Source organism: Takifugu flavidus, chromosome 4, assembly GCF_003711565.1.
Source record: "Takifugu flavidus isolate HTHZ2018 chromosome 4, ASM371156v2, whole genome shotgun sequence".
In the NCBI taxonomy this organism is placed as follows: domain Eukaryota; kingdom Metazoa; phylum Chordata; class Actinopteri; order Tetraodontiformes; family Tetraodontidae; genus Takifugu; species Takifugu flavidus.
The window spans coordinates 1408689-1435833 of NC_079523.1; the positions used below are offsets into that span (position 1 = coordinate 1408689).

The 27145-nt window shown below is 46.7% G+C and overlaps 2 protein-coding genes and 2 long non-coding RNA genes across 5 annotated transcripts; 3 read left to right on the forward strand and 1 right to left on the reverse strand.

The window, feature by feature from the left end:
• Nucleotides 1-244: 244 nt before the first annotated feature.
• On the forward strand, nt 245-18981 carry LOC130524567 (uncharacterized). Its single transcript, XR_008950164.1, has 2 exons — nt 245-1677; nt 16629-18981. It is a non-coding gene; the product is annotated as an uncharacterized LOC130524567 (long non-coding RNA).
• LOC130524565 (protein phosphatase 1 regulatory subunit 3D-like) lies at nt 1687-2572 on the forward strand. The gene is made up of 2 exons (XM_057030819.1): nt 1687-2337; nt 2445-2572. The coding sequence occupies exons 1-2, from the start codon at nt 1864-1866 to the stop codon at nt 2505-2507; spliced, it is 537 nt and encodes a 178-aa protein (XP_056886799.1). The 5' UTR covers nt 1687-1863; the 3' UTR covers nt 2508-2572.
• Nucleotides 5051-27092, reverse strand: phactr3b (phosphatase and actin regulator 3b). 2 transcript variants are annotated; one of them, XM_057030808.1, is made up of 13 exons: nt 26763-27092; nt 16582-16740; nt 16365-16436; nt 16129-16269; nt 15670-15900; nt 15383-15596; nt 15085-15275; nt 14500-14653; nt 7307-7362; nt 6689-6750; nt 6230-6370; nt 5863-5939; nt 5051-5555 (listed from the first exon to the last, which is right to left on the reverse strand). In XM_057030808.1, exons 1-13 carry the CDS (start codon nt 26869-26871, stop codon nt 5540-5542), a joined length of 1623 nt encoding a protein of 540 aa, XP_056886788.1. In that variant the 5' UTR covers nt 26872-27092; the 3' UTR covers nt 5051-5539. The 2 variants fall into 2 exon arrangements, with proteins under 2 accessions (XP_056886788.1, XP_056886789.1); XM_057030809.1 differs by lacking the exon at nt 26763-27092 and adding an exon at nt 19164-19492.
• On the forward strand, nt 19860-22855 carry LOC130524568 (uncharacterized). Its single transcript, XR_008950165.1, has 2 exons — nt 19860-19983; nt 20622-22855. It is a non-coding gene; the product is annotated as an uncharacterized LOC130524568 (long non-coding RNA).
• Nucleotides 27093-27145: the final 53 nt, after the last annotated feature.

The following is a 27145-nucleotide window of genomic DNA, read 5'->3' on the forward strand; positions in this document are numbered from 1 at the left end:
CGAGAGCGCTGCAGTAATGCCCCCCTCCCCTGACATTCAGTTGCTCCTCCTCTCCACGTCCTCCAGTGGTGATGTTACACTCTGAGCAGCATCAGGTGCTACACCTGCCACCAACACGTGGCTGCTTCCAGCATCATCGTCCTCCAAAATGACTTTTTTATGTCCCGTACACTGATTACACAAATAACCACTCGCGTATTTGTCTCATTGAACTGATGAAGAATGTCTAAACAGGGTTTCTGATACTTTTTCCTGCTTCTATATGCGTCTTTTATAACTATACTCACGTGTACAGACACACACACAAACAGAGTGACTCAGCAGGAAAATGTCCTTGCCTAAAGAACAAGTACTACAGCTCCCTCTTCTGGCCTTTTACCAGAAGAGGATCATGACGTTGATGTTAAGCTTGAGTCAAAAACAAATAAAAGGGCTAAAAAAAATAAATAAAATAAAGTGATGAATACCCACATTTCCTGCAGACGCCACCAAATTTAGTAGATTTCAGACTTTGGTGCAATAGTAAAGCTTTTTGCTGATACTGTAATTGAAATTTTCAATCTTAATTTACTTATTTTTAAACATTCGATCTGGCTTATTTTCGAGTCTAGATGTATTTTTGTATGTAAATATGCCTTTATCTGAGTGTGTGTGTGTGTGTGTGTGTGTGTGTGTGTGTGTGTGTGTGTGTGTGTGTGTCGTAGTGCAGCTAGTTTGACCTGATCTGTTTGTTTCCGAGGGACAAGGTCACTTGACCCGTTGGGTTTCTGTCAACCCCACTGCTCATTGCGTTCCCCTCGGAGAGACTGGGAAGCCTCGTTGGTGGTCTGAATTGTTTTATCAAGACCACATTTTTAAATTCACAAAAAGGAAGCCACAGAAAAGTTTAGGCTACTTCAGACAGTTCACCTCTCTCACCTGCACGCGGTCCAGCAACATGCCTGCCGCCATCATGCCCAGCCCAGCCAGCAGGTATGGAGGCATCACCTCCAGCCAGATCACTCTGGAGGACTCTCTGGTGGGGACCTGGGGCCTCAGCTTCTCCATCATTTCCAGGGAACTCCTGGGACTGGCTTTCATGCCTGGAGCGCGCAGCAGCTGTTTGTGCTCATTGGACCCAAAGTGTTGCCAGCTGAAGGATCCTGATACTGTTTGTCTTTGTCAACCTGCCCTTCCATGATCTAACAGAGATATCAGCCATATATCCTGATCACTGATGACCACTGTCACTTATCATCTTATACTGCACAGCTAACTAATAAAACAATATTAATACTTTATCTCTTAGGGTGGCTCAACCCCGACTTGTCTCTGCCACCCACCGCTGGCTCGATGACTAAAACGTGTATTATAGAGAAACCAGAATCTTCAAAGACCAGACACAACCTACCTGCTATAAATATTCTCTCAGCACCTCCCACCATAAGTCTTCTGTTACAAGTCAAAGGCTCAGCAGAGGGAGTGGGAGTCGTGCATGTTGGAGTTTGTTCTGCAGGTTTTTTTGTTTGGTGGCACTAATATCGAGACAACTCCTTTAATGTCATCAGCTGCTGCAGATTACCAGAGTTTCAGAGTGCTGCGTCGCTGCCTTTGGCTCTCTGTGGGCTCCCTTTCTGGCACATGCAGCTCTTCTCTCGTCTCCAGTTGGCTTTAGGCTGCTTGCAGACAGTGAAACAGGTCAGTGCAACAGCATAACACAACACCTGAAGCCTCTGATCTTCGTCAGCATTTTGCAGTTTCATTTGCATGGTTTTTTTTTTAATTATTTGCTGATAAAACCACCAAACTGAGGTCAAATGAACCAATTATTGAATGGATCAAAGCTGCTGGTGTGTTTCTGAGCGTCAGTAAAGCCTTATCAACATGGCTGTTTCCGCCGGGACGCCGCCAAAGCTTATCGGCGGTCCCACTATTCGTCTTCGAGACATTTATGATCCCAAGCCTCAACCTGCGAAGGTTCTGATCCGTCCTCCGGGTCCAAAGGCTCCGCCGGGGAAGGAACACACATTGAAGCAGAGCTCGTCCACCGATCCTCCAACCAAGACAATCATGAGAAGAAGAGCTCAGTCTCTGCCAGCGTGTCCACACAGGAACAGGGAACCCAGGAGCCAACAGGTTCGCTTTGTGGACTCTTTGGGCCTGGATTTGGAGGAAGTTAAAGTCTTTAAAGTCCAAGAGCAGCCCCAAATACCCCAGCATGTTATATTCAGACTGCTGATGAGCTCTGAACTGGCTTTCAGGAAGTCACTGGAGCTGTCCCTGCCTTATTTCAAAGCTTGCTTCCCTGAGAACTTGGGAGCTAGGCCAGAATTCCTGGAGCACCTCCGCAGACAGACGGTATGTTTGGAGCAGATCCTGTCTTCAGAACAGGGAATAACCGGCACCATACAAGTACTTAATTTAGCGTATGAGAAAAAGGTCACGGTGCACTATTCTTTCACCAGCTGGCAAACTCGTACAGAAACAACTGCATCCTGGGTCTCCAGTGGGAACCGTGCTACACCTGAGGCTGCAGAAACAGATATTTTCAGATTCCGAATGCCTGTACCGCCCTTCATTCTGCAGCCAGGAGCCATTTTAGAGTTCGCCATTTGCTACCATGTAAAGGGGTCAAGTTACTGGGATAACAACAAGGGACAGAATTACAAACTGTCGTGCCACAGCTACAAGGTGACAGTGCCGAGGGAGTGTGAGGACAGCATGCTGCATTTCACCTGAGTGACGGTCAAGCCAAAACGGAAATCAGGGATCGGTTCTGTTTCCTGTCAAATTTGCTGTAAACTGTAAGCTGATGTTTTTTTTTAATTTAAATGAAATTTCTATCAGCAGACTGAATGAGCCAGGAACTTTATGGTTTAACTGTTACAGCCAGTTTGTTGAGGGATACAGATCAGTGTTATTGATTTCAGTGGAGAAGATGAATGATCTGACTATTGACATCACTTTTAATCAAAGTGGCCTTTCCCTCATTGATTTGGAGGAAGATTATAGCCAGCCCCTCGGTTGCACTATGGCCCTTAAATCCTTGACCGTGCTGACCTTTTACTCAAAGGTTTCCACTGATATGATTCACCGAGAGAGCAGAGAACTCGCTGGCGCCAACGTTCAAGGCAGATCATTCTTTTATCCACATCAGACGCTGCTGTTCTAACAGTCAAACATAGACTTTTTTATATATGCAAAGGTTATAATTTATCCACAAATACAAAAAGAACGACAATAATAATTGTAATATAAAAACTGCTTATTTTGCAGTCAAGTTTTTTTTTGACATAGTGAACACAAAAGCATTTTGACTCACTTGACGCCACTGATATGTTGACATCTGCAATGATCATCCCATCTATGACCTCACGACAATTTTCTACTGAATTTTAAATTGTAAATTTTGACGGTAAATAAACATGTGCGCTGAATCCAGGAGCGCGTCGTATTTATAGCCACTAGATGGCGCCACAACTCAACATACTGCATTTCAGAGAGCTTCTCTTCCCCAGTAACTAAAACTGTAAAAAACAAACACAAAAAAAATCATTTTCTAGTTATCAAAACTTGCTATTTGATTATTTTTGTATGTAAAATCTTAATCTTTGCTGGTACAAGTTAACTGTTTTGTTGCCATATACAAATTTATGAAATAAAATGTACAAATTTGACTGACAGTGAAGGAAGAAGTCACATTTGAAACCCCATGTATGCTCACAGATAAAGATTTAATTATTTTTCATTGAGTTGGAAGTGTATGTCTCCATGTCAGATATCAAAGTGTATCAAAGTCACATGAATAAAAATAATTTTAAAAAACAACACTTGAGCTTTATACCAACAAATGTGATTGATTTGAGCATCACTCGTTCCTCTTCCTCATAATCAGCCTGAAAAAAAAGCTGTACTGTTTGTATCTAAATTAGTAGTCATACGTGAAGTGTGGTCAGGAGTGAAATGATAGTAAATTGCAATAATTGCGTGACATGGTTGCAGAACCAAGGACTGACTCTCTTGGTTCTCCAGGACTGCCCTGACGTGGTTCTCATTTGTGTGAATATTCCTCACCGAGCTGTCGTCCCAGGGCATTGTTGAGGCATGCGTCAGTGCTAGTTTGCAGCATCGCGCCTTTATTTGGGACTGTCGGAGCTGTTATATGAGGAGCAACCCTATTAGGACCAGTTCTATTGCTCAGAGTGACGTTTGCTGAGTGAAGCGTAAAGGTCCAGCATCGTCATGAGCCCTAGTGACATCATTGCTTGATCTCAGGTGACAGATGAGGGAATTGGTTGAGTAGAAGCTTTGTTTTGTTATGTGGCCTATTTGTGCTTTTAAATAATACTTTACACAGTAGCAGGGATTTGTGTTAATGATATTCTGCTACGTATCCAGAGAGTACGGCCCTCATCGGGGACTGACCTTTGAATCAAGGTCTGTTTGGAATCACTGGGTCTTCATGCTTACAGTTGGCTAAAAACTGCTGAGCATATGTGCAGCGAGTCTTCCCCCCTCACCTCCTGGCGAGATAACCGGAAGTCAGGATCTCCCGCTCACAGCCAGAACAGCGAACCTCTTTCCTCTCATGCAGCTCCACAGCGTTACCAGGCAGTTCTGGATCAGACTGGCTACTGGGTTTCCTGACAACCACGTGAGCCTTGCGGGAGCGCTGGATGGAGCCGCCATCTGTTTCTCCACCGGCGCCTTGACGGAGGCGTGGCTCAAGTTACTGACGACAGAGGAGGGGCAGGAACCTGCGACTGCCGCTTCCAGCGTGGTCGACGGCGATGTCGCCCAATCGGGCCTCTGCTATTTTTATTCAGCGATTTTCTCCGTGTTCGTCATCGTCGGTCTGAGGGTGACGGGTGATGAGACGAGAACGCGTCAGCGGCAGATCGCCGTTCTAAACTAACCGATTCCAAATCTGCTTCAGGTCAAATATCCAAGATAATCAGTGTTTTATCGCCCTCCTGCTGCGCCATATCAGACCTTTCAAATCGTTGCTATTATGAAAATGTGACTTAAGGTGCTCATGCAAAAGCAGGTATACCCAATACACAACAACCAGTCTGTTACAAATCAAAAACCTGTATTGTGCAGACAATAAATAGTGCTTACAAAGGGGATTCCTGTCCTTCACGCTGACAGTCACAGGTTTCCACGTACACTTCTGATATGAAACATTATTAACTGGATCAGTGAGGCTCAGACACAGCTCGGGGATTTGACGACTGATCCTGGAGTCTGACTCAGTCACATGCACGATTCCCCTGTGGCATCAAAAAGAATGCCATACAAAAAAAAAAAAAATCAGTATAGAAAAATGTTTATGGCAAATAGGTGACCTAATGTTTTTTCCAAGGTCATGTTCCTCCGAGCACACGTGGAGTTGGCTGCATGCGTCCATGTCCACCCGCAGCCTTCGTTTCTGGAGACATAGCCTCCAAACTGGACACAAATACCAGGACATCTACTGACTGTGGACCAGGATGCTGGAAGACTCCAGATCTTCACTGACAGAATCAGATATCAGCAATTCTTCACAGAAGAAACCGCGCTAGGGCCGGTGGAACCTAGACGAGGCAGCAAGAGGGTGAAGTGAGAGGGCGGACTAGAGTCATCTTCCTGTCATTAATCACCATCCCTGTTACTACAACCAAGAAAATCTATTTTTCTTTTGACACAAGCAAGGAGACATTTGTTCCAGCTGCGAGCTGGTGCAAATGGGTGCACATTTCACGTCTCCGGGGACCCGGATACAGCTAAAAATAAAACCCTCGCCTCTGCTGGGTGCACTCCGAAATTGTAAGATGATGCACTTTTGAGTCACGCTGAACTCGTGAGCATTGTCGCCTCACGCTAAGGTTTCTTGAAACTGACCTTGTCAGATGCTTGCTTGATGAATGAACTTCCATCTCGTTGCTCTTGAACTCGTTCAGCTCCTTCCGTATCGCTGCCTGTGGACGGGACAACAGTGCGGATCAGCGCCAGCTCAGGTGCGATGCCCGGGGGTCCAGATTGTGTCTGCTGAAGCGGAATTTAAACCTTCCAACTTCAGCCTTCAAAATCGACCCGCTACTGTGGACCGAGCCATTTAACAGTTCTTCCTATTTTATGACTGTCGGGTTCTTAATTGACAGGTCCAAACCGCAAATGTGGATAAATTTTAGAAACAAACGCAGCAGAAAATGGCTTCTGACACCACGTTTGGCCGCTTCCACAGAGGTTGTATTGGAGTGTTTGCTACCTTGTCAGCCGCTGACAGCCTGGTCCAGGGTTTGTCAGCACGTCTGTCATAGTCCTGAGCTTTGGCCACTTCCACGTAGTCGCTGAAACGAATGAGGATCTTTCGTTCTCGCAGCTCGTCCACCGTCGGCCGTTGATTCAGCTGGAACGTAGGAATAACTGTCAGCTCATGAGAGCGTTTCTGCCACATCCGCAAAGACACGTGCGCGTTGAAAGCAGAGTGGCGATTTGCAAAGCGGCCAGAAGTGTTTTAGCAGATTACATCACAAAATGACTGAGTTGCATCTCGAACCAGTGGGCCGGTGCAACATTAGGGGAGCCTAAACGTGTCGACTGGGAGACCCGCGTCCCATTAGAATCATGAATCACGCAGATAATAGAATAAACGAAGCCTCGGTCATGAAAGACAAAACCAGCCAAGCCTTCTTTTTGCATGTGTGTCTGTAGAGATGAAACGCACCTTTCTGTTCAGACGCTGTTTGATTTCTCTTCTCTCTTCCTGCTCTGTCTGGTCGTTTCTTTCTGTTGACGCACAAAAACAGATCAAAAATCCAGTCCGAGTCGCATGATTGCCTCATTTCCTTAATCACACCCAGAGAATCAATAAAATCTATTTGAATTGCCCCAAAATCTCATTGTTATGGGACCGGTTGTGGAACCTGGGACTACATCATGAGCCTAATTAGAGCCTAATTTAGATTTCCTTTATCATTTTAAATCTTCTGCCTGATTTATTTGGTTTGTGTTCAGGGGCAAAGCTGTGTTGGAGATATTGCTGTGTTGGAGGTTTTTTGCTGTCCTGGCTGCAGCCAGCAGCTGCTCAGAGCTCAGACAGGTGTAAAGTCTCCACAGGGAACTGAGACAGGCTCTCTAGAAATGTGGCATCCCATTTCTCTCAGGCCTGTTTCAGAATTGTTCAGACTGAGTCACTCAGACTGCTAAAGAGAATCAAAAGGAATCTGACAATGACCTCTATTTAACAGTAAAAAGAAATAGCTCATATTACAGATGGCGTTTAAAGTGATGTGCTAAAAAGTGAACCTTAATGAACCTCAGCCTCGGAAAGGTTGGCACTCACGTTTCAAGATGTTGCGGCTCTCCAGCTCCTCCACGGCCGGCCTCTGGCTCAGTCTCCTGCGGAAAAACACCAAGATTACGTTCTGGACCATCCTTTCTCCCCGGCGCTGCTGAAGTTTCCTTCCTCACAAACTCCTTTCAGTCTCTTTAAAACCGCAAACACTATCGGTGCGTCAGCCCGCGCCGAGATGCGCGCATCCAGCAGCCGACCTGCCCGAGCTCCAGTCCAAAACCCGGATAATTCTGCTGTCACAACATTTAAGAATCCACATCGGGGAAAAAAGTCCGGTCGCGCGTTTAAACTCACGCGTCAGAGACAGTTGAGGAGAAAGAAAAGAACCTGACCGGTTAAAAGCTGAGGAGCGAGGAGGAGATGCGGAGCGCTTCCACGGAGGACTGAGCGGACAGACTTTTACGCACGCATAATATTAAATAAGGGGCGGGACTGAGGTGGAGGTTCCCCACGCACGCCCGCATGCGCATAACTTTAAAGGGACCTGCGCTGAAAGGCTTCTGTTATCAATTAATCAGTGCAGAGGGATGTGAAATTCAGCTCTATCCTTTTAAGAGCATTAGTTACACATTTTTACAAAATAACGTCGTCATCGCACAAAACAGCAAGACTGACATAAACCCACGGACCAGATTTAGATCTTTGGATCACCCTGAGTCAGCATTCTTTGGTTCTGAACAAGACTTCAGCTCCAGCATCATGAAGGAGAGAAGAAAACGAGCAGTCCTGTGTTGTGGAGAGCAAATTTCTCACTTGATTTTATTATTTCCTCCCATGTTTAGAATCTCAGTCACACAGTTTCAGGCTCCATCTATAGCCTGATGCTCATTTGCTAAATTATGGTCCTAACTAGTAAAGTAGTAGATGCAGCAGGGCGTGATTTAGGATGTGGCTTCCTCCAATGACATGGTGCTGCCACAAAGAGCTCTCGATGTCACTGGAGAAGTTCTGTGAAAGTAGAATTTCAGCTGAGAAAAGGCGGATTTAGTCATTTCATCTCAAATCAAACTGGCTTTTTTATTTAGTCAGTAGAAATCTAACAAACACTGCTGTACGTATGGATCTGGTCCCCTATGAATGGGTGTATATAATCAAGCTATAATCACCTAAACAGAGTCAAATTATTTGATGAAAATTAGTCAGTCGGTTAAATTCACGCCTTCAGTCACGGCCTCCTGCAGCAGTTTGTGCCTCATCAGTATTCACCCACTCCTCTCAGATCAGAGGTAAAAGTTCCTGGTGTACTGAGGAACCCAGCCGCGTGTCAGAGCAATGCGCTGCCTGAAAGGACAGGGGCTGATGGGAATGTCAGCCCGTGAAAACCGGAGGAGAATGGGATGAGTCAGGCGCCATGGGCCGGGCAGCGGCCCGCTCCGTCCACTGAGGTGTGCGCTAATTCCTCACCCGATCCCAGCAGCGACAGAGCCAGAGGGGAGCCAAGGTCAGACTCAGAGGGGGAGAGCCTCCTGGATGAGGGCAGCAGCGGTGATGTTGAGATGAATAAATAAAGGAAGCCGCTTTAATGGCAGCCCACCGGAAGCTGGGTGTTTATGTAACCTGGTGATTGAGAGCATGTTGTGTTTTTACCCCCCACTGTATCTGAACAATGCTGCCTGGACTCCTGTTCTACCCCGACCGCTTCATAGCGCCATGGAAAAAACGATCTTTTCAAAGGCTGGCTGAGCTATTGAGGACAGTTTTACGGGGCACATTCAAAGACTCGGACATGAAAGCAACAATTGATTCTTGATGAAAGCGGCCGTTTGTTTCCAAAGTGTTGCCCTTTAGGCCCGAGGATGCCGGGCATCATGTCGGGCTCTTGGAACAACCTGCTGGGAGTCTGAAGCCAACCTCAAATAGCAGCCATCCTTCCAACTCTGCAGTTACTGTACACGTGCGCTCAACTCTGTCAGCGCAAAGGTCCATTATAGGTGTTTGAGAAAAGGTCACGAGGACTTCACATCCAATGACAGGTGGAACTGTCTGCATGGGTCATGTTCCAGTAAGTGCATAATTGTTGGCGTGGTTAAAAAAAAAAGCACAGTCTCTCATTTGATCTGATCCAAATTTACTTTGTCAAGATCTTAAATGTGATAGAACGAGTGGATTAGAAAACAAGACTGGCGCACTTAGATAATCAGCAATGTGGGACGAACACAAACTTATTAATTTATTTCAGGTTGTGCCCCCGGTGATCGACCCCTAATTTAGCGGGAGGTCAAACCGAGCCGTTTGCAGCGTGTGGGTGCACAATCTTTCAGACTCTTGACACTTGGATTAGAGGGTACTCACAGCTCCAGCCTGAGGAAAAAAAGCCACTGTACAATGTTAATTACTGCCTGTGGGGGAGGGATGGGCTTCAGCGGTGACAACGTGTAATTTGACGATTTCGCCTGGTGCTATATATGTGCACGCTTTGTCCTCCTGCGCTTAGGTCTCCCCGACTACTGCAGAACATCTGCTAACTTTAGTCCTGCAGTTGGAGCCCTGCAAGGCTCCGACGGCGTTAGCTCTGCTTCTGCTGGATAGCAGCTCGAGCCACAGTTTTGGGTCTTGTGACCAGCTTGTTTGTGGAAAAAAACTGTGAAAAAAAATCCAAACCAATACAAAGTTCATTCTCTTAACGAAATAAGACAAAACAGAGATGCAGCCGCCAGCTGCCTTGGATCTGGAAGTCATTATTTTGGTTTTATACGCCAGGTTAGCTGCACAGCGAGACTGTGTATTAGCCATGATGTTGCTATTGAGCTGATCAAAGCATAACTCTGAGTAAGTGCGTAAAAAGCCCAGGAACAGTGAAAAATACCTTTCCTACTTTAAATGAAATAAGGCACTGAGACATTTTAATATTGTTGTCAGCTGCTGTGTGGTCAGTGCAGTGGTATTTATAGAGGTCCTGGGCAGCAGCTGTGGAGCTTCTCAGTCCTGCTTCACATGCTAAATAACCCTGTCTGCAGAAAGTGGACTCGGCCTAAATTCAACCAGGTTAAATAAAGGCCATAAATATGCAAATACCCTAAAGGAATGGTGGGAAAGTACCAAGGAGACCTTTTGCTTCCTTTGACTATCAATAATTTATACTGTCCCACTTTTGGCACCTTTGTACTGAGGTACCTGCGTCTGGTGCTGCTTTTACTTTGTGTGTTGCTGTAATCTGCTGCAATTACTGTCTGTGTAAGAAAAGCACAATATGTGGACCTGTCAGGTCAGTTGTTGCTAATTCCTCTCTTACATTCTTGTACATCATTAAATTCTTCCCCTCCGCTGCATTTATTGACAAGCTTCACTCCACTTTTCCGAGGACACTGTTGCTTTTGCCACTCCTGGCCTCTGCTCTGACAGCCCGATGCCCTCGTTGACTTTCCCAGACAAGAATTTTTGTTACCTGCTCAAGAGGCTGAAGCTGCAGCCAATGAGACGCACGAGCGTTAAAAACATGAGCATTAATTCACACAATTCTGTCGTATGAAGGCTCAACTGTGCCCGACAACAGACAACTAATGTCTCCTCTTCCAAGACGAAAACCAAATGTTTTTCTGAAACTTCAGCACATCCAGTTACGTTCAGATTCAAAAGCAGGTCCTATTTTATATAACACCACCCTCAGCCAGGGGCATGTAATGGAGGACAGCGATGAATGCTGCAGTGCATCCATCTCTTTAGGACAAACCCTCCGGGTGGTGGGGAACGGTTCAATCACAGGGTAAAAAATGGAAACTGTAACAACCCAGAGCACAGGAGGTAAACTCAACTGTGACGTAGACGCGTCATTGATTATGGCTGCTGCTGCAGCAGTGTTTGTCCTCTGGAAGCTAAATTTAGAAGCAGAGGGTTCCCTTCTGCTGTCCCAGGCTGTTCCGCTGCTCTGCAGCCTTCAGCAGAATGCAGATCGATGCTGCAAAACCAGAGGTGTTGCATCACAACTCAAAGTCATGTCTGCTATTAAGGCATTTCATAACCTCTCCTTTGATGTTACAATTTTTGTGTATTTAGACAAATCTGTCACTCTAATATATCCTAATAACACCAGCCGAATGTGCTCGATATAGTAAACGTAGGCTACTATTAAAATATGTTTATAAATCAGGTACAAGCCTGGAGGAGATCTAAATCTGTAACGTTGAGCAATGATTGGCAGCTCTACTATGAGTGCACTATAGCAGGCTGCAGAGGTGACACCCGGTCCCAAAACACCAAAAAATTCCCCTCAAATCTTGAAATTAGTCCTGGTCCAAACAGCAACTTCAAATTTCACAGCTTTTGCTCAACAGTTGCTTCTCTTCGTTTGAGAATCGAAATCAAAAAGACAAACTGTTCTGTGTGGTTCTGTTCCTGATGGGACAGCTGGCGGGTCTGTGGCCCTTCAGCAGACGTAGCATGAATCATCCCACGAGGGTTAACTGCAGGACCGTGTGGTCTGCGGGACAGAGACGCTGGTGGGGGGGGCACACGGTGAGGTCAGCGCCCAACAAAGGCACATGTGAGCTGTTCAGGGTCTGAGTGACAGCCAGTCCTGCTGTCACTCAGACCTGTGAGAGCACAGCCAGGAGACAGTCATGCAAACAAATCATGAGGGATTTGTTGAACACAGATTATTCCATTTTCTGGAAGCAGGAGACAACGAGCAGCTTTGAATCCTCCATGTCTGGCAGTGACCGGCACCAGGGAGTTATTAACTTTAGAGAAGAAATCCGGTGGGGCAGCCATGTTGTGATGAGCTGGCAGAATATTTTAGACCAAACTATAAAGTGCAGTGAACTGTTCTTTCAGCGTCTGAAACGTTTCAGTCGGGAAATGTTGGAATTTTGAGCAGACATGATTAAACTATGTGTGTATGATGTGATATCTTCTGATTTCCAGTGTGTTAACTTGGGGAACTAACTGGGGAATCAGAAATGGCCTCCAACAGGAGGAGTATGAAACCCCTACATGCATCATTCCCACGATGAAAAGCTTCGTTTCACCATGTCAGTTTAACAGATCGTCAACTACTGACACAGTAGTTTGCTTCTTTTGAAATTGGCTAAGCTGACACATTTTATTACACACAAATGTTAAAAAAAAGCTCATTTGACGACAGCCCGTCCACTTGTGACCTGATGGGTTTGACATTGATGTGTGAGGACGGAGGTGGAAACTGGCTCAGACGCTTCGGTCAGAGCGACACTGAGGCGCAGCAACAGCTGTGAGCTCTGGGCCAAACTGACCGTGTCACCGTCCGGAACAGGAACACAACCATCACACCATTGATCGCTTCCTCTTTTTATTATGCAAGCGTAGCCGGGACTCCAGTTTGCATAAGCAGTTTAAAGGTTCTGACCCAGTGCGGGTGTTTACGGGCGTTATTTTAAAGGGAGCTGATGGCATCGGCTGGTGACTTCAACACTACTGTACAGATCAGACACTGCTCATAAAGCAAGATCTTCCTGTTAGTACATTTAGGAGTTTCTCCGTGCACGTCACGTGTAGCTCACATGGAACGACAGGTGTCTGGGAACACACATCCAGACTGGCACACACCTGTGAAATGTCTTGGATGGGGGTGGAGGAAAAAAGGCTCATGGAGAAGGAGCTGCAGTTAAGCACTAAACAAAAGGCTGACGGGCTCCATCAGACCTTCACCGTCTCTCCGGGGGGGCAAACACCAGCTCATTTTCTCCTCCACAAACATCTTTGTCTGTCTTCACCTGACCACTGTAATGGTGGCAGCTGTTATAATGGATCATTAATCAGACTGTGGTTTGAATATTATATAGCTCAACGTGAATAAATCTTCAAATTAATGTAAAAAAAAATGTATGTAATGAAAAAAAAACTAGAATTCCATCCAATTAACAGCAACAGCTTTGCATCATACTCAGAATGCCCCAATGCTCACATATATTTTTCATTAAATAGTATAAATATATATTCTACCTTATTTAACCTCAACAAGAATATAGAATTCTAACGTCACTTGTCAATCTCTTAAAAACACGCTCCATTTCTCAACATACACAAACTCCTCCTCCTCCTCCTCCTCCTACTACTAATAATAGTATAATAATAATAATTAAAAGTGATTGTTTTAAGATTCCTGTCTGAAACCTTGAAAGAACGCGTGCGTCAAACAAAGACGTATGAACAGAGCGCCTCAGAGAAGGAAACCATCTGCGCCGGCATTACATCACTTTCTGGAGCCGCACCAGCCGTGATGAAACGCACACCGGCTCATCGCTGCTTATAATTCAATTCTTTCAGCTGACGGCACCCACATTTAACATTTAATTCGGCACCGGCGGCCAAATATACAGTCACCTTCTGTGAGTGCAGATCTGGTGGCATTAGCAGGAGCAGTGTCATGTGACGCCTGCCAACAACAGCACACAGCAGCATTTGTTCAGGAATGTTTTGGCCTTTTAACTCTTTATGACTGCATCTTAAATGCAGCTCTGCAACAACTAAATGCATTGACGGGACCACAACTGGTAGCTCCTAAAGTGGAACATCATATTCGGAGTTGCGACGGTGTTTTCAGAGAGGACAGAGTTTCATAAGCTCACCAGGTCACTGCATAAACCTCTGAAATAAAACAACCTGATTTCACTCTTAAGCCTATTAAAGTCAGCACTGTAACAGCCCGAGTCCTTTTACATAACCCAACAAACACGATTAGGGCGCATTCTTCCTCCGCCTTGCACAAAATCCCCTAAATATCAGCCTGTGTGACCCTGTTAAGGACAGAAAGAACTGCAAAAATGAAACAAAAACCACTGTAACTGAACAACCCGATCCCAGCAGTCCCAGAATGCACAAGGAGACACGACTGTGTTCTTTTTGACTCATCTATATCTGGTCCAGCTTCCTCCTGACTCCACCTAATTGGGCCACGTGTGCTGATCTGAAGTGTCTGTGAGGGTTTTTGAGCACAAACTGGGCCAAAGTGCTGACCCCGCCCCCCTACCGAGCCCAAATCTGGGCTCTGTTTTGTGCAGTGTGACTGCAGTCTGACCTCACACCAAACAGAAACCTGTTTCTTCCACAAACACTCCTCACGAGGTCATCTGTCATCCCAACTGTTCTGCCGAAATCCTGCCATGCTGAGTAATCAGATAGGCATAAATGGAGCGGGGGAGGTGTGTGTGTGTGTGTGTGTGTGGGGGGGGGGGGGTGCTGATGTGGCTCCACACACGATAACTTACTTAGCCAGCTTCATCTCTATCTGCTGCCGGATCTCCTGCCGCTCCTGGTCACTGCGGACGGGGAAGATGTTGCGGTCCTCCAGCTCCTGCTTGCTGGGACGGTTCCGGAGCTTCACGGCCAGCAGCTCTTTCCTCATCCTGCGTGGGAGGGTCCCTGTCAGGGTCGAGCCAAGGTCAGCGTCATTGGGGGAAAGACATTGTTTTATGTAAAGTACAGTGAGGATTTCCCAAAGCATTCTGGGAAAGCAAATATGAACTCTAGCACCAAGCAAACTAAATGATCCCAATTATTAAAACACTGACTATCCAACAAGCTGAGAAAAAGCCCCCCAAGATCCACACAGTAATCGGACCCTAAATCCAGCGTAACTCCATGCTTGACCCACATGTGAGCGACCAAGAATTAGGCCACCAGAGCAGATGTTGGGAGACCGCTGTAACTTAGCAGCCTCATGCTGTCATTGTAAACACCAGTAGAGATTAGGCTGCTTCATTATCCGCTGACTGCGCGTCCACAATTTACTGGCTTTTTGCAATGGAAGCCGAGTAAATACTGGAGCGCACGTGTATCGCCAGCAGACCTACCCGAGATCACTGACTCGTTCCAGCTGTCCTGGTCGCTCAAGTATTCATCCAGGCGCCAGTTCTCTTTGTTCTCATCAGATTCCTTCTTGCCCTCTGATTCGCCGGCGGGCTCCTTCTCCGTGCTGGACGTGCGGGACAGACGGCCGTCCAAACGGCGCTTCAGAGATGAGCGCCCCTCTTTTGCCTGGAAACTGTGATCATAGGATCATGAGCATGTGGTAGGAAGCTTGTATGTCTAAAGGTAATGTAAGAAAATAAGTGTATCGTTCATTATTATGCATCTCTTGTTGTGTCCCACCTCTCCTGTCTGTGCTTGGTGGCCAGAGCACGGTGCAGTTCCTCAATGATACAGCTAGGGGGCAGGTGAGGGTGAAGAGTCCCAATGTGGGGAGACCCAGAGATGGGGGGTGTGGAGATTCTCCCTCGCAGCAAGGAGCTGTGAGGATCTTTGGGAAGAGTGAAGTTCCTGGGTAAAGTGGCTGGAGACTTTTTAACCGGCACTGGAAGGGCACCTGGGGGCAAAAGCGTCACAGTTTACCAGTGAGGGGAACCAGCGAAGCTGCCTTTTCTCCCCCGTAAACTCACCGTCCAGGCTGCCCAGCCTGGTCAGCAGCCGGACCGGCAGGTTGGATGGAGTTGAAGTGCTGGCCCGTCTTGCAGGTGGGGCCGCTGCTACCTCCTGTTTCACCTCTGCAGGCTCCATCTTCACCGCTGCCTCCTCGTTGGTGGACTGGCCTTGTGAGGCGCTTTCGTCCGCCCTGTCCGTGCTTTCACATGTGCCCCCTGCTGTGTTTGACGCATCAGTCAGTTCTTGCACTGAAACGAAAGCACAATTTTGCTTTAATTGGTAGGTCTTTATTGCCTCCTAGTGGACAATAAGAGACCAAGCATCTAAAATATATATTATTATTTTAATTGCTCTGGAGTCGCACCAACAGTACGCCTAACTAAGAATGACATAAATACTATTTGACTGGCAGAATGAACAGTGGCTGCAGGAGGAAATATTTTAAATATTACAATTATCACAGAGCAGCATTGTACCCATGGAAGTTTCTAAATCGCTGCTGAGGTCTTCACTGGTGCTGGCCAGAGGTGCCATGGGCTCCTCCTCTCTGTCCTCCCCATCAGACTGGGTCGGGGTGTCTGGGTCTCCACTGTTCCCCCCACAGGCCAGATCCGAGTCTGCAGGCAGGAAGAGGGCAAACGTGAATCTGTGCAGCAGGCTGGATGTGTGCACTGACCAGTGTGCAGGTCTGTGTGCATCTCTCGTGCTGCACCTGTCTCCATCTCCCCGGGGTTTCTCCTAATGAGGTCATCTCGCTTCTGCCGTGCAGCTGCTTTCTTCTCCACTGCAAAAAGACACACATTCGTGAACCTGCTTCACCGATTCTACTAAAAAAAAAACTGCGCGATGAGTCTATTTGCAAATACGGCCTCCATGTTCCTTTTTTCCGGGAGGTTCCTGAACCAGCCGATGTCTGATGTAACACTCACTTGGTTGAGGCTTCAGCTTCTCATTTTTCTTTTTCCTCCATTTCCAGGGCTTGAAGATGCGCCCCAGGCTCGCTAACTTGCTGTTCCGGCGTGCAGGGGGCGTACGAACCCCTGAGATCAGGACGCCAGAGTGGAGCACCCTCTGCTGGTCCATCTCATCTACAACACAGGATCAACAGAAGCCCTGGCATCAGCCTGTGCTCCAACGGGGTGGCCACTTCAGCAGCCCGGCTCCATGTGAAAGTAACAACTGCAAGGCTCAATGCTGTAAATGCCAGACCGAATCAAGTAAGAGAAGACAGAGAGCTGCATTGTAAGCGTGTGAGTCACATGGTTTCAGGGCAGGGGGGGGGGCCTGGCTGGCCCCAAACACAAGTACAAAAGAGTGCATTTAAAAAGACGCACTGATGATAAATGCAACTTTCAGTATGGCCTCTTCTAAATTCACTGCACATCTGCTCAGGCTGCCCAGAATGCATAAATATATGCCTCCAACATCTCAAAACCTGGTAAAGGTGCTGGGTAAGGATGGCTCCGGTACCTCCACAGATGCTTTAATGACGTATTGCTTCGCTGGTTTCTGTTGCAATATTAATCTCAGGCTGCAAACAACACTTTAGCTTTCATTGTCAATTTCCATCAGCAATAAAGAGGAAACAATGTAGCTCACTGCAATTTACAGATTTACGTTTTACCAATGCAACATGGCCGTCGCGGGGAAGGAAGCACCGATTTAATCTGTAGACTAAACAGTGAGGACAAGACGGCGGCAGACAGAATGAACCAAAGAGGCATTAATTGGCAAAACGAGCAGGCGAAAAAGAGAGAGAGGCTCCTTGAAGGAAGGACAGAAATAGGCGCTCCCACACAGTCTGGCTCTGACACCAACTGACACCTCCGGGAAGCCACAGCTGAGCTCTGAGGACCAGAGCCGAACACTTCACGATTGCTGATTTAAGCCCACAACGTCTGCTCATTGATATCATTCAAGGACATCAATGTTTCATTCCTCCATTTTCATATTACTGGGAGAGGGACACTGAAGATATTTATAGATGTTTATGGCGATTACGCTCCAGACGTGCACACTTCTGACAGTGATTCAGTGCAGGGAAGAGGGAGCAGGCGACGTCGCCAAAAGGGCAACACATTCCTAATATGAGACCAAAATCAAGGTCGTAGTCTAAGTGACAGATGAAATTTGTCCTCTCCTCTTGTATAAAGTGATGCAGCAAACAGCTGAGCAGTCAAACTTTGGGGCAGCTGCTACATTTATACACCCCCCTCAAAAGGAAACTGCATATCAGACAGGTTTTCCCTGGAACTGTCCTGTCATTCTGTGTTAATCATAATTTCACAGCCCATCCCTTCTTTCCTGCCGTAAAACATTCACTCTCAAGTGTCTAAACCAGTCAACCTAGGGTCTAAAATTCCATCCAGACATTTGGAAATATGTTTCCCTGCCGCTACTTTAACATCTAAAAATACTAGAAACTAATGGAGCTAACAACGGAGATCTGATGGCGCTACTCTTCATCAAAGCCAGGGTTATAAAGACTTTTTCTGCCTCTTCTCTCAGCCTACATTTCTATAGCAGCACTCCCAAATGTCTGAAAGAGCCTGGGGCTGATGCACAAGAGTTGCAGGGCAGAGGCAGCACAACGGTCTCCGGTCAGCCGTGACGCCGGAGAATCGACGTTTGTGCGTCTTGACTGCCAATAATGAGAAACGGGTCAGTTGCTGAAGTCATGTGTGCCTGCTCGCCCGCCTCAGATGCAGCGAGGAATTCAGGTCAAGCCTGTCGTAGCTGCAGCGGCGTACGCGGGGTCAGGCCGCCGTTGCCATGGTTACCACGCTGGATGCTGCAGAAAAGACCCTCGGAGGCAAAGAACCACCGTGGCATGAGGAATAGGGAGTTGCTGGGTGGATGAGGAGGGTGTCAGCGGGCCCACAGCCAATCACGTGCCAGCATGCAGCGATGTATAATGCAAGTCCAGGAGTTGCTGTATTTTTAATTTGTAAGTTATGATGAAATATTTAGTGTTGAGTGAATTTCTTTTCCCCTTTAGTAAAACGTCTTTTCAGTGCGGCAGTAAAATGAAGGTAACATAAAGTTGAAACGCCGAGTGCAGAAAAATGTTTAAACATCAGTGTAACTTGCATTTCTTAAGTTTGGTGGCTGTAAATATTTTGGTAAATGAAAGAAAAAAAATAGATTTAAGTGAAAGGGAAAACGTTTAAATGGCATTTCCAGATGGAACAAAAGTAAACATGACATGTCTATTCCTGGTAAAACTCCTGAAACGTAATTTTAATAAATAAATACATTTTCTTTAAGCTCTTAATCGTTCAGACAAAAAACTATTACGAATCTAAAAATAAATGCACGCAATTGTGACATTTACCTTTATTATTATTATTATTACTATGCACTACATATTATACTGTGTCAGATTCATAATGAAATATAACCTTTAACTACTTTGTCATAAATGAACACGGATCATTTCACACATCTGTGCGTTTAAGGAAAGAAATCGATCAAAACGAGATCGAGTAATCGATCGGAGAGCAGCACTCACTGATCAGGACGGAACCACTCAAAGAGTCCAGCAGATGTTCCCGAAGAGCTCAGGACCTCTTCAGCAGACGAGCGCAAAGAAAATAAAGAAACCAAATAATTGTGGTAATGATGATGATGATGATGATGATGATGAGCAGCTGTTCTCCGCGGTGGGCGTCCCCGACCGGCGGAAAGGTGCTGCTCTGGACCCTCCACGGAGGGCGGCCCAGGGTGATGAGCTATGCGGGCCCCGCCCCTGTGGACTGAGGGAGGGGGCAAACTAACACATGCAACCGCCGGAGCCTCCGATGATGCGCGCACTCGCACCAGAGCAGCAAGTCTGAGCGCTCATTCACACCGAATTATTTCCATTCTTCATAACTTCTCATGTCTGTTTTAAAGGTGCTGGAACAAATGAGCCTTCTGGATGTTAAGAATGAATGTGGGGAAAACTTAAAACTAGAATCTGCAGCATTAAATCTTAAGGATAGACATTGTAATCTGGCCAGTAACATCCATGAAATCACAACCCAAGAACACACTGATAGAGAGGGGTGTTTCCAGGTATCAAAACAATAAATAAATAGTTCTGCATGATTACGTTGGGCTCGTTGCCCCTGCAAATACCTCCAGAGTCCAGAACTTTGCACCTGAAGGCCACAAGAGACACATTATCAATAATTCAGACAACATGAGTTGGAGTGTAAACGGATCAGTTTGTGTTTTCAGATTGATTTTTTTTAAGGAGCTCTGGAACATTAACAGCAGGACACATCAACCGTGATTAAAGCTGAACTCCTCCTCGGGGACGCCTGTGCAATAATCCAACACTCTGAAGGGTGAGTGGACCACTCAGCGAAGACAAACCCATTTAATATTAATGAGGTTAAAGATGGGGGACATCTGCACACAAGTTGTAGTTATTAACACAAAAACGGTGTGACCTCCGCTTTGAGTTGAATTGGACCCTTTAAAAAGTACTGAAGAGGTAATATTGGTGGGTGAGTTTGGTTTGTGCTGGTTCGGCCGCTGTAGGAGATAAAGGCCAGAGAAACAGGTCAGGGATTTGATTTTTCTGCTTGTCCTGCTTCTCTACTCTTCTTGTGTGACTTTATCACCAAAAGAACGAGACTGTGCGACCTATAAATGAAAGAAATCAGATCTCTAATGTTGTTAACGGACCGTTAATGTTATAAGGAACCGAGAAAAGGATAAAACAGTTCTGCTTTATGTTTCCCTGGAACATTTACAGAGAACAGGCACCACAACCAGCTCACCATCAACCTCAACGTCTACCTTAAACCTACAGTGGCTATTTCTTCGTGGATTATTCCCGTCTTTATCGTGTCTTTCACTTCGGCTTCTTGCTGGTCCGTCCTCCTTGTCTTCCGTTGCCTCATCACACGTGAATCTGTCTGATCCCAGGCTCATTTCCTGTGTTTCACTGATGTTTCTGTGTCCATTATCTTCTGTTTAGATGACACGCGCTACTAAACAAGATTAATGGGTTAGAGCGGCGGGCGCACCGAGGCTGATCCTGAGTTTCACTGTCACCGGAGTGGCTCTATTTTAACCCTGCTATTATCACCATGGCAACCAACGCTGAATTCATAGCCCAGACCAGAGGATGTTTCTGATGTCCTGATTGGAAGCCAGCGTTCGTGTGATGAATCAGTCCACAAAAACAACAACAACAGCTCTGAGTGTTGGTTTCTGATGGGCTGGAGAGCTGCTTTGTCCGTCTTTAAATGGCTGTAAAAATTCTGACTTGATCTTTGTGCCGCCAAGGTCCTCCCGACAGTTTCATGCACAACCTTCATCCGTACGTCACTCCTGTAAATGCCACTGCACACGACGATGCAATATCTCCCTCCGCTTGTGTCGGATGACCTTTGATAAAACTCGTAGCTGCTCAACAAGCTGGTGGATTGTGTTTCGGTGACCCGGTTGGCATTTAACAACATTGCACCAGTTTACTGTATGTGTATAAATCCTGCTGCTGCTCCAGTCCACTACAGCCTCCTTTAAAATGTGTTGAATCATTTATCAAACAGTCACAGACAGCAACATCCCAGTATTACAGAGGGAAGACGGAAGAGAAGACACTCCCTCAGTCTCAGCTCCCATCCTCACTGTTGGCTCTTTATAGTTCTAATTTTTTTTCTGCATTTGCCTCCCCTTTTGTTAGAAATGCCGGTGCCCTGGGGGGGTTCAGAGCAGCTGAGATACAGAACATTAAGCGGCTCCAGCTGAGCGTTCAGTCACTTCACAGTTCAGAATATTCGACAGTCCTGAACCTCTACTGACACGTCAGAGATAAGCCAGCGTCCACCAGGCTCGAAAACCACTGGGCCCAGTACAGCAGTGCGCTGTGGGGGTGAAAGCTTAAGCAGCTTCCTTTTAGTTTTAGCCGCTTTGCAGGATTTTAACCACCTCTGGTGGCGTCTTTTACCGGTGCGTGAGACACGGCGCCGTCACAGTCCTGTCAATCTATGTCAATATCAAAATAACTGCACAGCTTTCTGGTATTTGAACCCTTCCCGTTCCCACTGTGGCAGCCAGTGGTTGCTTTAATCAAGCAGCCCCAGAGAGCGGAGTTCTCTCTCTTTGCTTCGGCTGTCTTTTTCTGCTGTGGGACGCAGCGCAGATTTGGGTAAAGCCGACGACGCCATGGTCCGCAGCCATTCGCTATCGCCCTCACAAGGCATCAGCGGTCGCCTGCTTGGTCGGCCGCTGTCGGGCCTCCGTATCCCCTTGTCGGGTTGAGGATAGTAAAAGGATCAGCTGGATGCTCGGGCTTGTTCTCATCTGCACCATATTGCTTCTTTGCTGCTCTGAGAAGAATTAGGTCATCACATGAAGCCTTCATAAAAGATACATTATGTGTAAACGGCTGACAGATTAACTTAAGTAGCTACCCCCAGTACACCCAGTCGCTGGGCAGATTTCTACCCCATGATATACGTGGCGTCAGAAAGCACCCTCGCTTAAAACGAAACAACGGCGTGTGCACCTTTACTGGGGGAAACACGTGTTGCTCGGAGAAAAAGACAGAATTGTGTTTGTTTTGAACCCATCAGGGCTCAATGTTTAAGTCCCGACACCAGTGACATCATTGTTTTAAAAAAATCCAGCATTCCAATATTTAGTTGTGGGGGAGGGATACAGTGCAAGTGTGTGTGTGTGTGTGCTTGTGTCTAGTGGGGGAGGGGTCTCTAATTCAGTGTGCGCTGCAGCCAGTGACGCCGGCACACAAGATCAATCCAGTCCAAATTTCCTTTCATCTCCAGGAAAATCAACCATTTGAAAACATTTGAATGTTACTTTTATTTGTGAATTGACTCAAAATCGACCTAATGTTTCTCCGCTGTGTACAGACCTCTGCATGATTTCGCTTCTGTTCCATACAGGAAAGTCTCTACGGTACTGCTGCCGGCCACACTAAACCACCTCGTCTGATTGTTTGCTTGTCCACAATCTTTCCGTATGATTCCGCACTGATCTGCAGTCGGAGGTGGAGGAACTCTGATCACCAGAGCAGCAAACCAGGGTCCATCTGCAGCTGTCTGTCTGAAGAGAGTTCATATACAGAGAGTTCATGGCCTGTTCTGCATCCTCACTGCACTGTGATTTACATTTTTGATGAAATGACTAGTTTACATCTCAAATCAGTTCATTCAAATGCAATAAACGTGGACTATTGTAGAGTCACGGCTGAATTCTGATGACAAAATGTATCAAATAGAGATGTGCTGCGCGACTGTGGACCCGTGACCTCAGTCTTTTTTAGAGTTCTTGCTACAGCGCTGCATCTGCGGCACTAGTGCCACTTACACTGTGGCATTTATCTCCTTTCACTACATTGGTGGGGGGTGATGTCATGTTTTTGTCCTGCCTCTGTTCTGCTCTCTGAGGCCCTGCAGTCGGTGGCACCCAGGGACGTCTCTGCGTAGTCTGGTGCATAATGGCCACAGAGATGAGCTGGCAAAAAAAAAGAGGAACTTTTGAATTGGGCACTATTCTATTGTGTCTTCCTGTAATAAAGCCTAAAGCCACTAATGGAAAATGGCTTCCTGGTGTGCAAAGTTGCCATTTTCACTTACAGTGATGGATTAGACTCACGTCACATCTGCAAGGCTTCACCACTGCTGTCGGTGCCGCAGCCACATTTCTGCTTTAAGACTCGTGAAATGAAACATGAAATTAAAAAAATATAACTGAGGAGCTGCATCGGCTCTAAAAATACCCCAACGGTGGCTAAAGTGAGCGCCGTGCGTCTGTGTGGAGAGTTTCTGTTCCTGCCTTCTCTGATCGAATTTGAAAGGATCCCAGGTCTTCTTCTAATTCTGTCTGCGGCTCTTCGTCCCCGTCTCACAGTCTGAGGCTTGATTTGCCATTGAGGGACGATTCCTTTGAAGCGCGTGTCAAAAAACGCGGTTTGCAGTTTCTGCTGAGTCATCCTCGGCTGCAGCGCGACCTTGTACGAACCCTTTGTCTCCGTTCATTCTGAGCCGTCAGGTGACTGCAGCACCGGACTCCTTGTGACAATGACAACTTACCTCATTTGTTCAACACCCACCCCGTGCCAGGCAGAGCCCTCTTGTGGTTTTCCCTCTCACAGGTTCACGTTCGGCTGCTCTTGAACCCACTTTGCAGCGTTTTGGGACCTTTAGCACCAACCTTTCCTGTCACCGATCCTCCTTCTGCCAGTTTCTCAGTCCTACGCGTGACATTTGCAACATCTGAAACCCGACTTTTCAATATGACGTCCTGGCGAGTTTCAGTGTAGACAATGCAGAAATATATGTTTTAAAGACAAATGTGGACATCCGATGACGTAAAACTGATCACCTAGTTAAAATATTTCAACCACAATCAGGAATGTAAACTATTTCGCCACATCTGGATCCAGTCTGCAAAGACGTAAAATGTGAAATATTGATGCATGCGATGATTTAGTAGAGCGACGTGGTAAAAGCTCCTTATTGAGGTTTCCATGGAGACAAATGCAAACAACAGTGACCAAAAAGTAACATTTTTGCATGGCTAGTACCCTTCTACTCTGTTGATGGTTAAATGTAGCTGTAACAAACCTCACATGGCGCACATGTCCCCTGCTGAGAAGCCTCAACAGCAACTGGCTGTTTTCTCCGTTCAGTCAGAGAAGAAGAGCATTTATGCACCATAATCTAAAGAAGGACATCTTAATGTCCTCATCAGGCTCCTTCTGTGTGAAAGAAAAACTACAGAGGGTGTGTGTGGGGGTGGAGGTTTGAGGACGGCAGAGGAGAGCGAGGATGCAGCCTTTCATGCTCGAGCAGCATGTCAGATTGGTGAAGCAGCGTTAGATCAAATAATGGCGTGAAGAGAGTAGAATGAGGCTGGTATCAGCACCAAAAACAAACAAGGGCGAACTGAAGTAACCCAAAACAGCAGATATGTCCACGCGCAGCTCCATATTTATATCGTTTCACAGCCCTGTGAGCGTGATAGAAAATAATCCAATCTTCTGTTCCAATCACAAGACACCCGTTTTCATCACCAAATAAAAAACGGAATAATATCCATGTTTTAAGCCTGTTAACATGAGAAATGGAGTCAAAACAGGCTGTAAGAGGGCAGATTCTAGGGTGTTTGTCTGCAGGAGAGCCGGTGTGAACTGAAATCCTCTGCACACCCAACAGCACACCTTCAAACGGCTTTATCATCATTTTTATAATTGGTATAGTTACTACAAGATTGGAACACTAACTTCATTATCATGAAAATCAAAACAGTGAAGTACAGATATGTTTGTGCATTACTCTTGTCATAAAATAGCTGCTCTGAGCCGTTTTAACCATCCTTTGGTTCAATGAGCTTGACGTGAACGCGTAAAAGGACCCTTTTGATTGTGCCGCGCTTCTCCAAATTAATGAAATCCCTCCGCAGTTATGGTCTCTCACATGGACTTTAAGGCTCTGCATCATCACAGAACTGGTGATGAAACTAATGTTCTCTCAGAACAACTGACCAGTGGGTTTTCTGTTTTTAACTTCTTCAGGCGTTATCAAAGCATTCCATCGACTGAACTCTGGGCTGCTTCACTGCCAAGCGTCCACGGGAGCCGTCAGCCTCCTTTTCTCCCCTTAAATGGAGACGCTTCGCTTCTTCAAGAGCCAGGATCAAATCTGCAGCAGGTGATGCCAGGGCAAAGAAAGGGTTAGTGCTAATCAAAGGGGTTGGGGTTGGGGGTAGGGTGTGTGTGGGAGGGGGTGGGGACTCCACTGCCTTTGCCCGGTTTGACTGATGCTTTGGATGAATTCAGCCCCTCCGAGGTTGCTGGATGAATCTGAGCTGAAGTTAAAAATGGCAGTGAAGGCTATAGGCTGAGACAGGTCTCTCCAGCATTGCCTCAGAGTTGCACCAACGCGGTTATGTAACCATAACAACCACAACAACGTGACAAGCCCTCGAAACCAGAAACGCAACAGCGTCAGCTGAAGGTAGCAGGAGGGGGTGAAAGGGTCCGATGTTTAGACTGGCTGCAGCATCACAACCATCACCAATTGTGTTAGCAGTCATGTGAAAGCGAGCATCTTGTGTTTTATGCCACAAACCCCGCACGCTCTGAGTCAGTCGCTGAGCCCCGGGTACAGATACAACAGCTGCACAGTATCAGCTTCTCCCTCTTCCAGCTGCTCCTCAGCCGTGGAACCAGTTGCATTCATGGCATGCAGGCTGACAGGGCTGAGTGGAACACACATCTACAGCCAGGGGGTTCCAGCCATCAGTGATATTCCCACACGCAATGACTTTTGGAAAAGCTTTCGTAGTGTATTTGTGTGGCGAGCTGTGAATGCCTGGTCAGAAACTCCCGGGAACAATGCGTCTCCCAACTCCCAAATAAACAGGATTCACAGTCTATGTGGCATTTCGTTCTGAATGGCTGGCTGTTGTACATCACTCAGTGCGTTTGGGAGGGCGAGCAGGGAATAAAGCAGACAAACACGTCGGCTCAGCTGGAGAGCCAAGTGGTGCCTTCTGCCATTTGGATCACCATGGAAACAGCCAAATACACAATCAGCACTCCTGTCTGCTTCAGCTCAACATGCTGCATCCCGTGTGTATAACTACAGGTTGGGCATTCTTTTCCATGTTAAAAACACAAGTTGGTAATCAGGGCCTGTCGGTGGCTGATGCAGGCACGTTTATTAGCAGTGTCAGCTGCAGGGATTTAAACCGTGATGTAGAGAGAAGAAGAAACTGGAGGAGGTGGGCGTGACGTACCAGCGAGCAAATGAGCCTGCATCGATCACTTCATAGATCAATAAATCGATGCGTTTTCAAATGACTAGTTATTAAGGCAAATATATTGCGTCACCAGGTGGTTCCGTGACGCAAAATAAACACTGATCCATTTTGGGATCGATCAGGCAGCTTCACGTTAAAGGCCCAGCAGCAGGGAGTACATGGAAGGGGGGGACATGACGCACGTTTAACCACATAAGCTACGTCTGCAGCATACAAAATCAGTGCAAACACGACGAGGCGAGCGCAGCTTTCATCCTGCCCAACCACCTGTCCGGGCGGAGAGCGTTCACATGACAACATGCCGCTGGCTTCCCTCCCCTCTTACCTGCTCTGTGCGCTTCACCCAAGCGGATCTCGGTGATGCTGCTCGGGTCACTGTGAGATCTCCCCCGCTGTAACACGCGATCCTCATCCAGCCCGTCAGACGATGCCATGGTGACCACAGATGCACAGTTCCAAAGACGTAACCAACCAAGGTCATCGGCACGTAGAGCTGGAGCAGATTTAGGATGGTTGGAGTGCTGCGGCTGCAGCTCCTGGTCTACGATAAGGAGCCGCGCAGGGGAAATCCATTACGCGCACAGCATCATGCCCCCTTCAGGCGCTGCTCGTAAAATTCTACTTTAAACAGCTAAACCCAAGTGGACCCGCTTTGGTGCGCTTTGAGAAGTGGAATTGAAGTGGATCTACAAATTGATGAACGCAACG

Excerpts from the sequence above, each read along its gene's own strand:
- LOC130524565 (XM_057030819.1), top strand. The coding sequence starts at position 1,864 with ATGGCTGTTTCCGCCGGGACGCCGCCAAAGCTTATCGGCGGTCCCACT. Across the intron at positions 2,338-2,444 it reads AGCACCTCCGCAGACAGACG|CTGGCAAACTCGTACAGAAA; the intron begins GTATGTTTGGAG and ends TTCTTTCACCAG.
- phactr3b (XM_057030808.1), bottom strand. The coding sequence starts at position 26,871 with ATGGCATCGTCTGACGGGCTGGATGAGGATCGCGTGTTACAGCGGGGG. Across the intron at positions 15,597-15,669 it reads CAGGCTGGGCAGCCTGGACG|GTGCCCTTCCAGTGCCGGTT; the intron begins GTGAGTTTACGG and ends TTTTGCCCCCAG. Across the intron at positions 14,654-15,084 it reads GAACGAGTCAGTGATCTCGG|GGACCCTCCCACGCAGGATG; the intron begins GTAGGTCTGCTG and ends CGACCCTGACAG.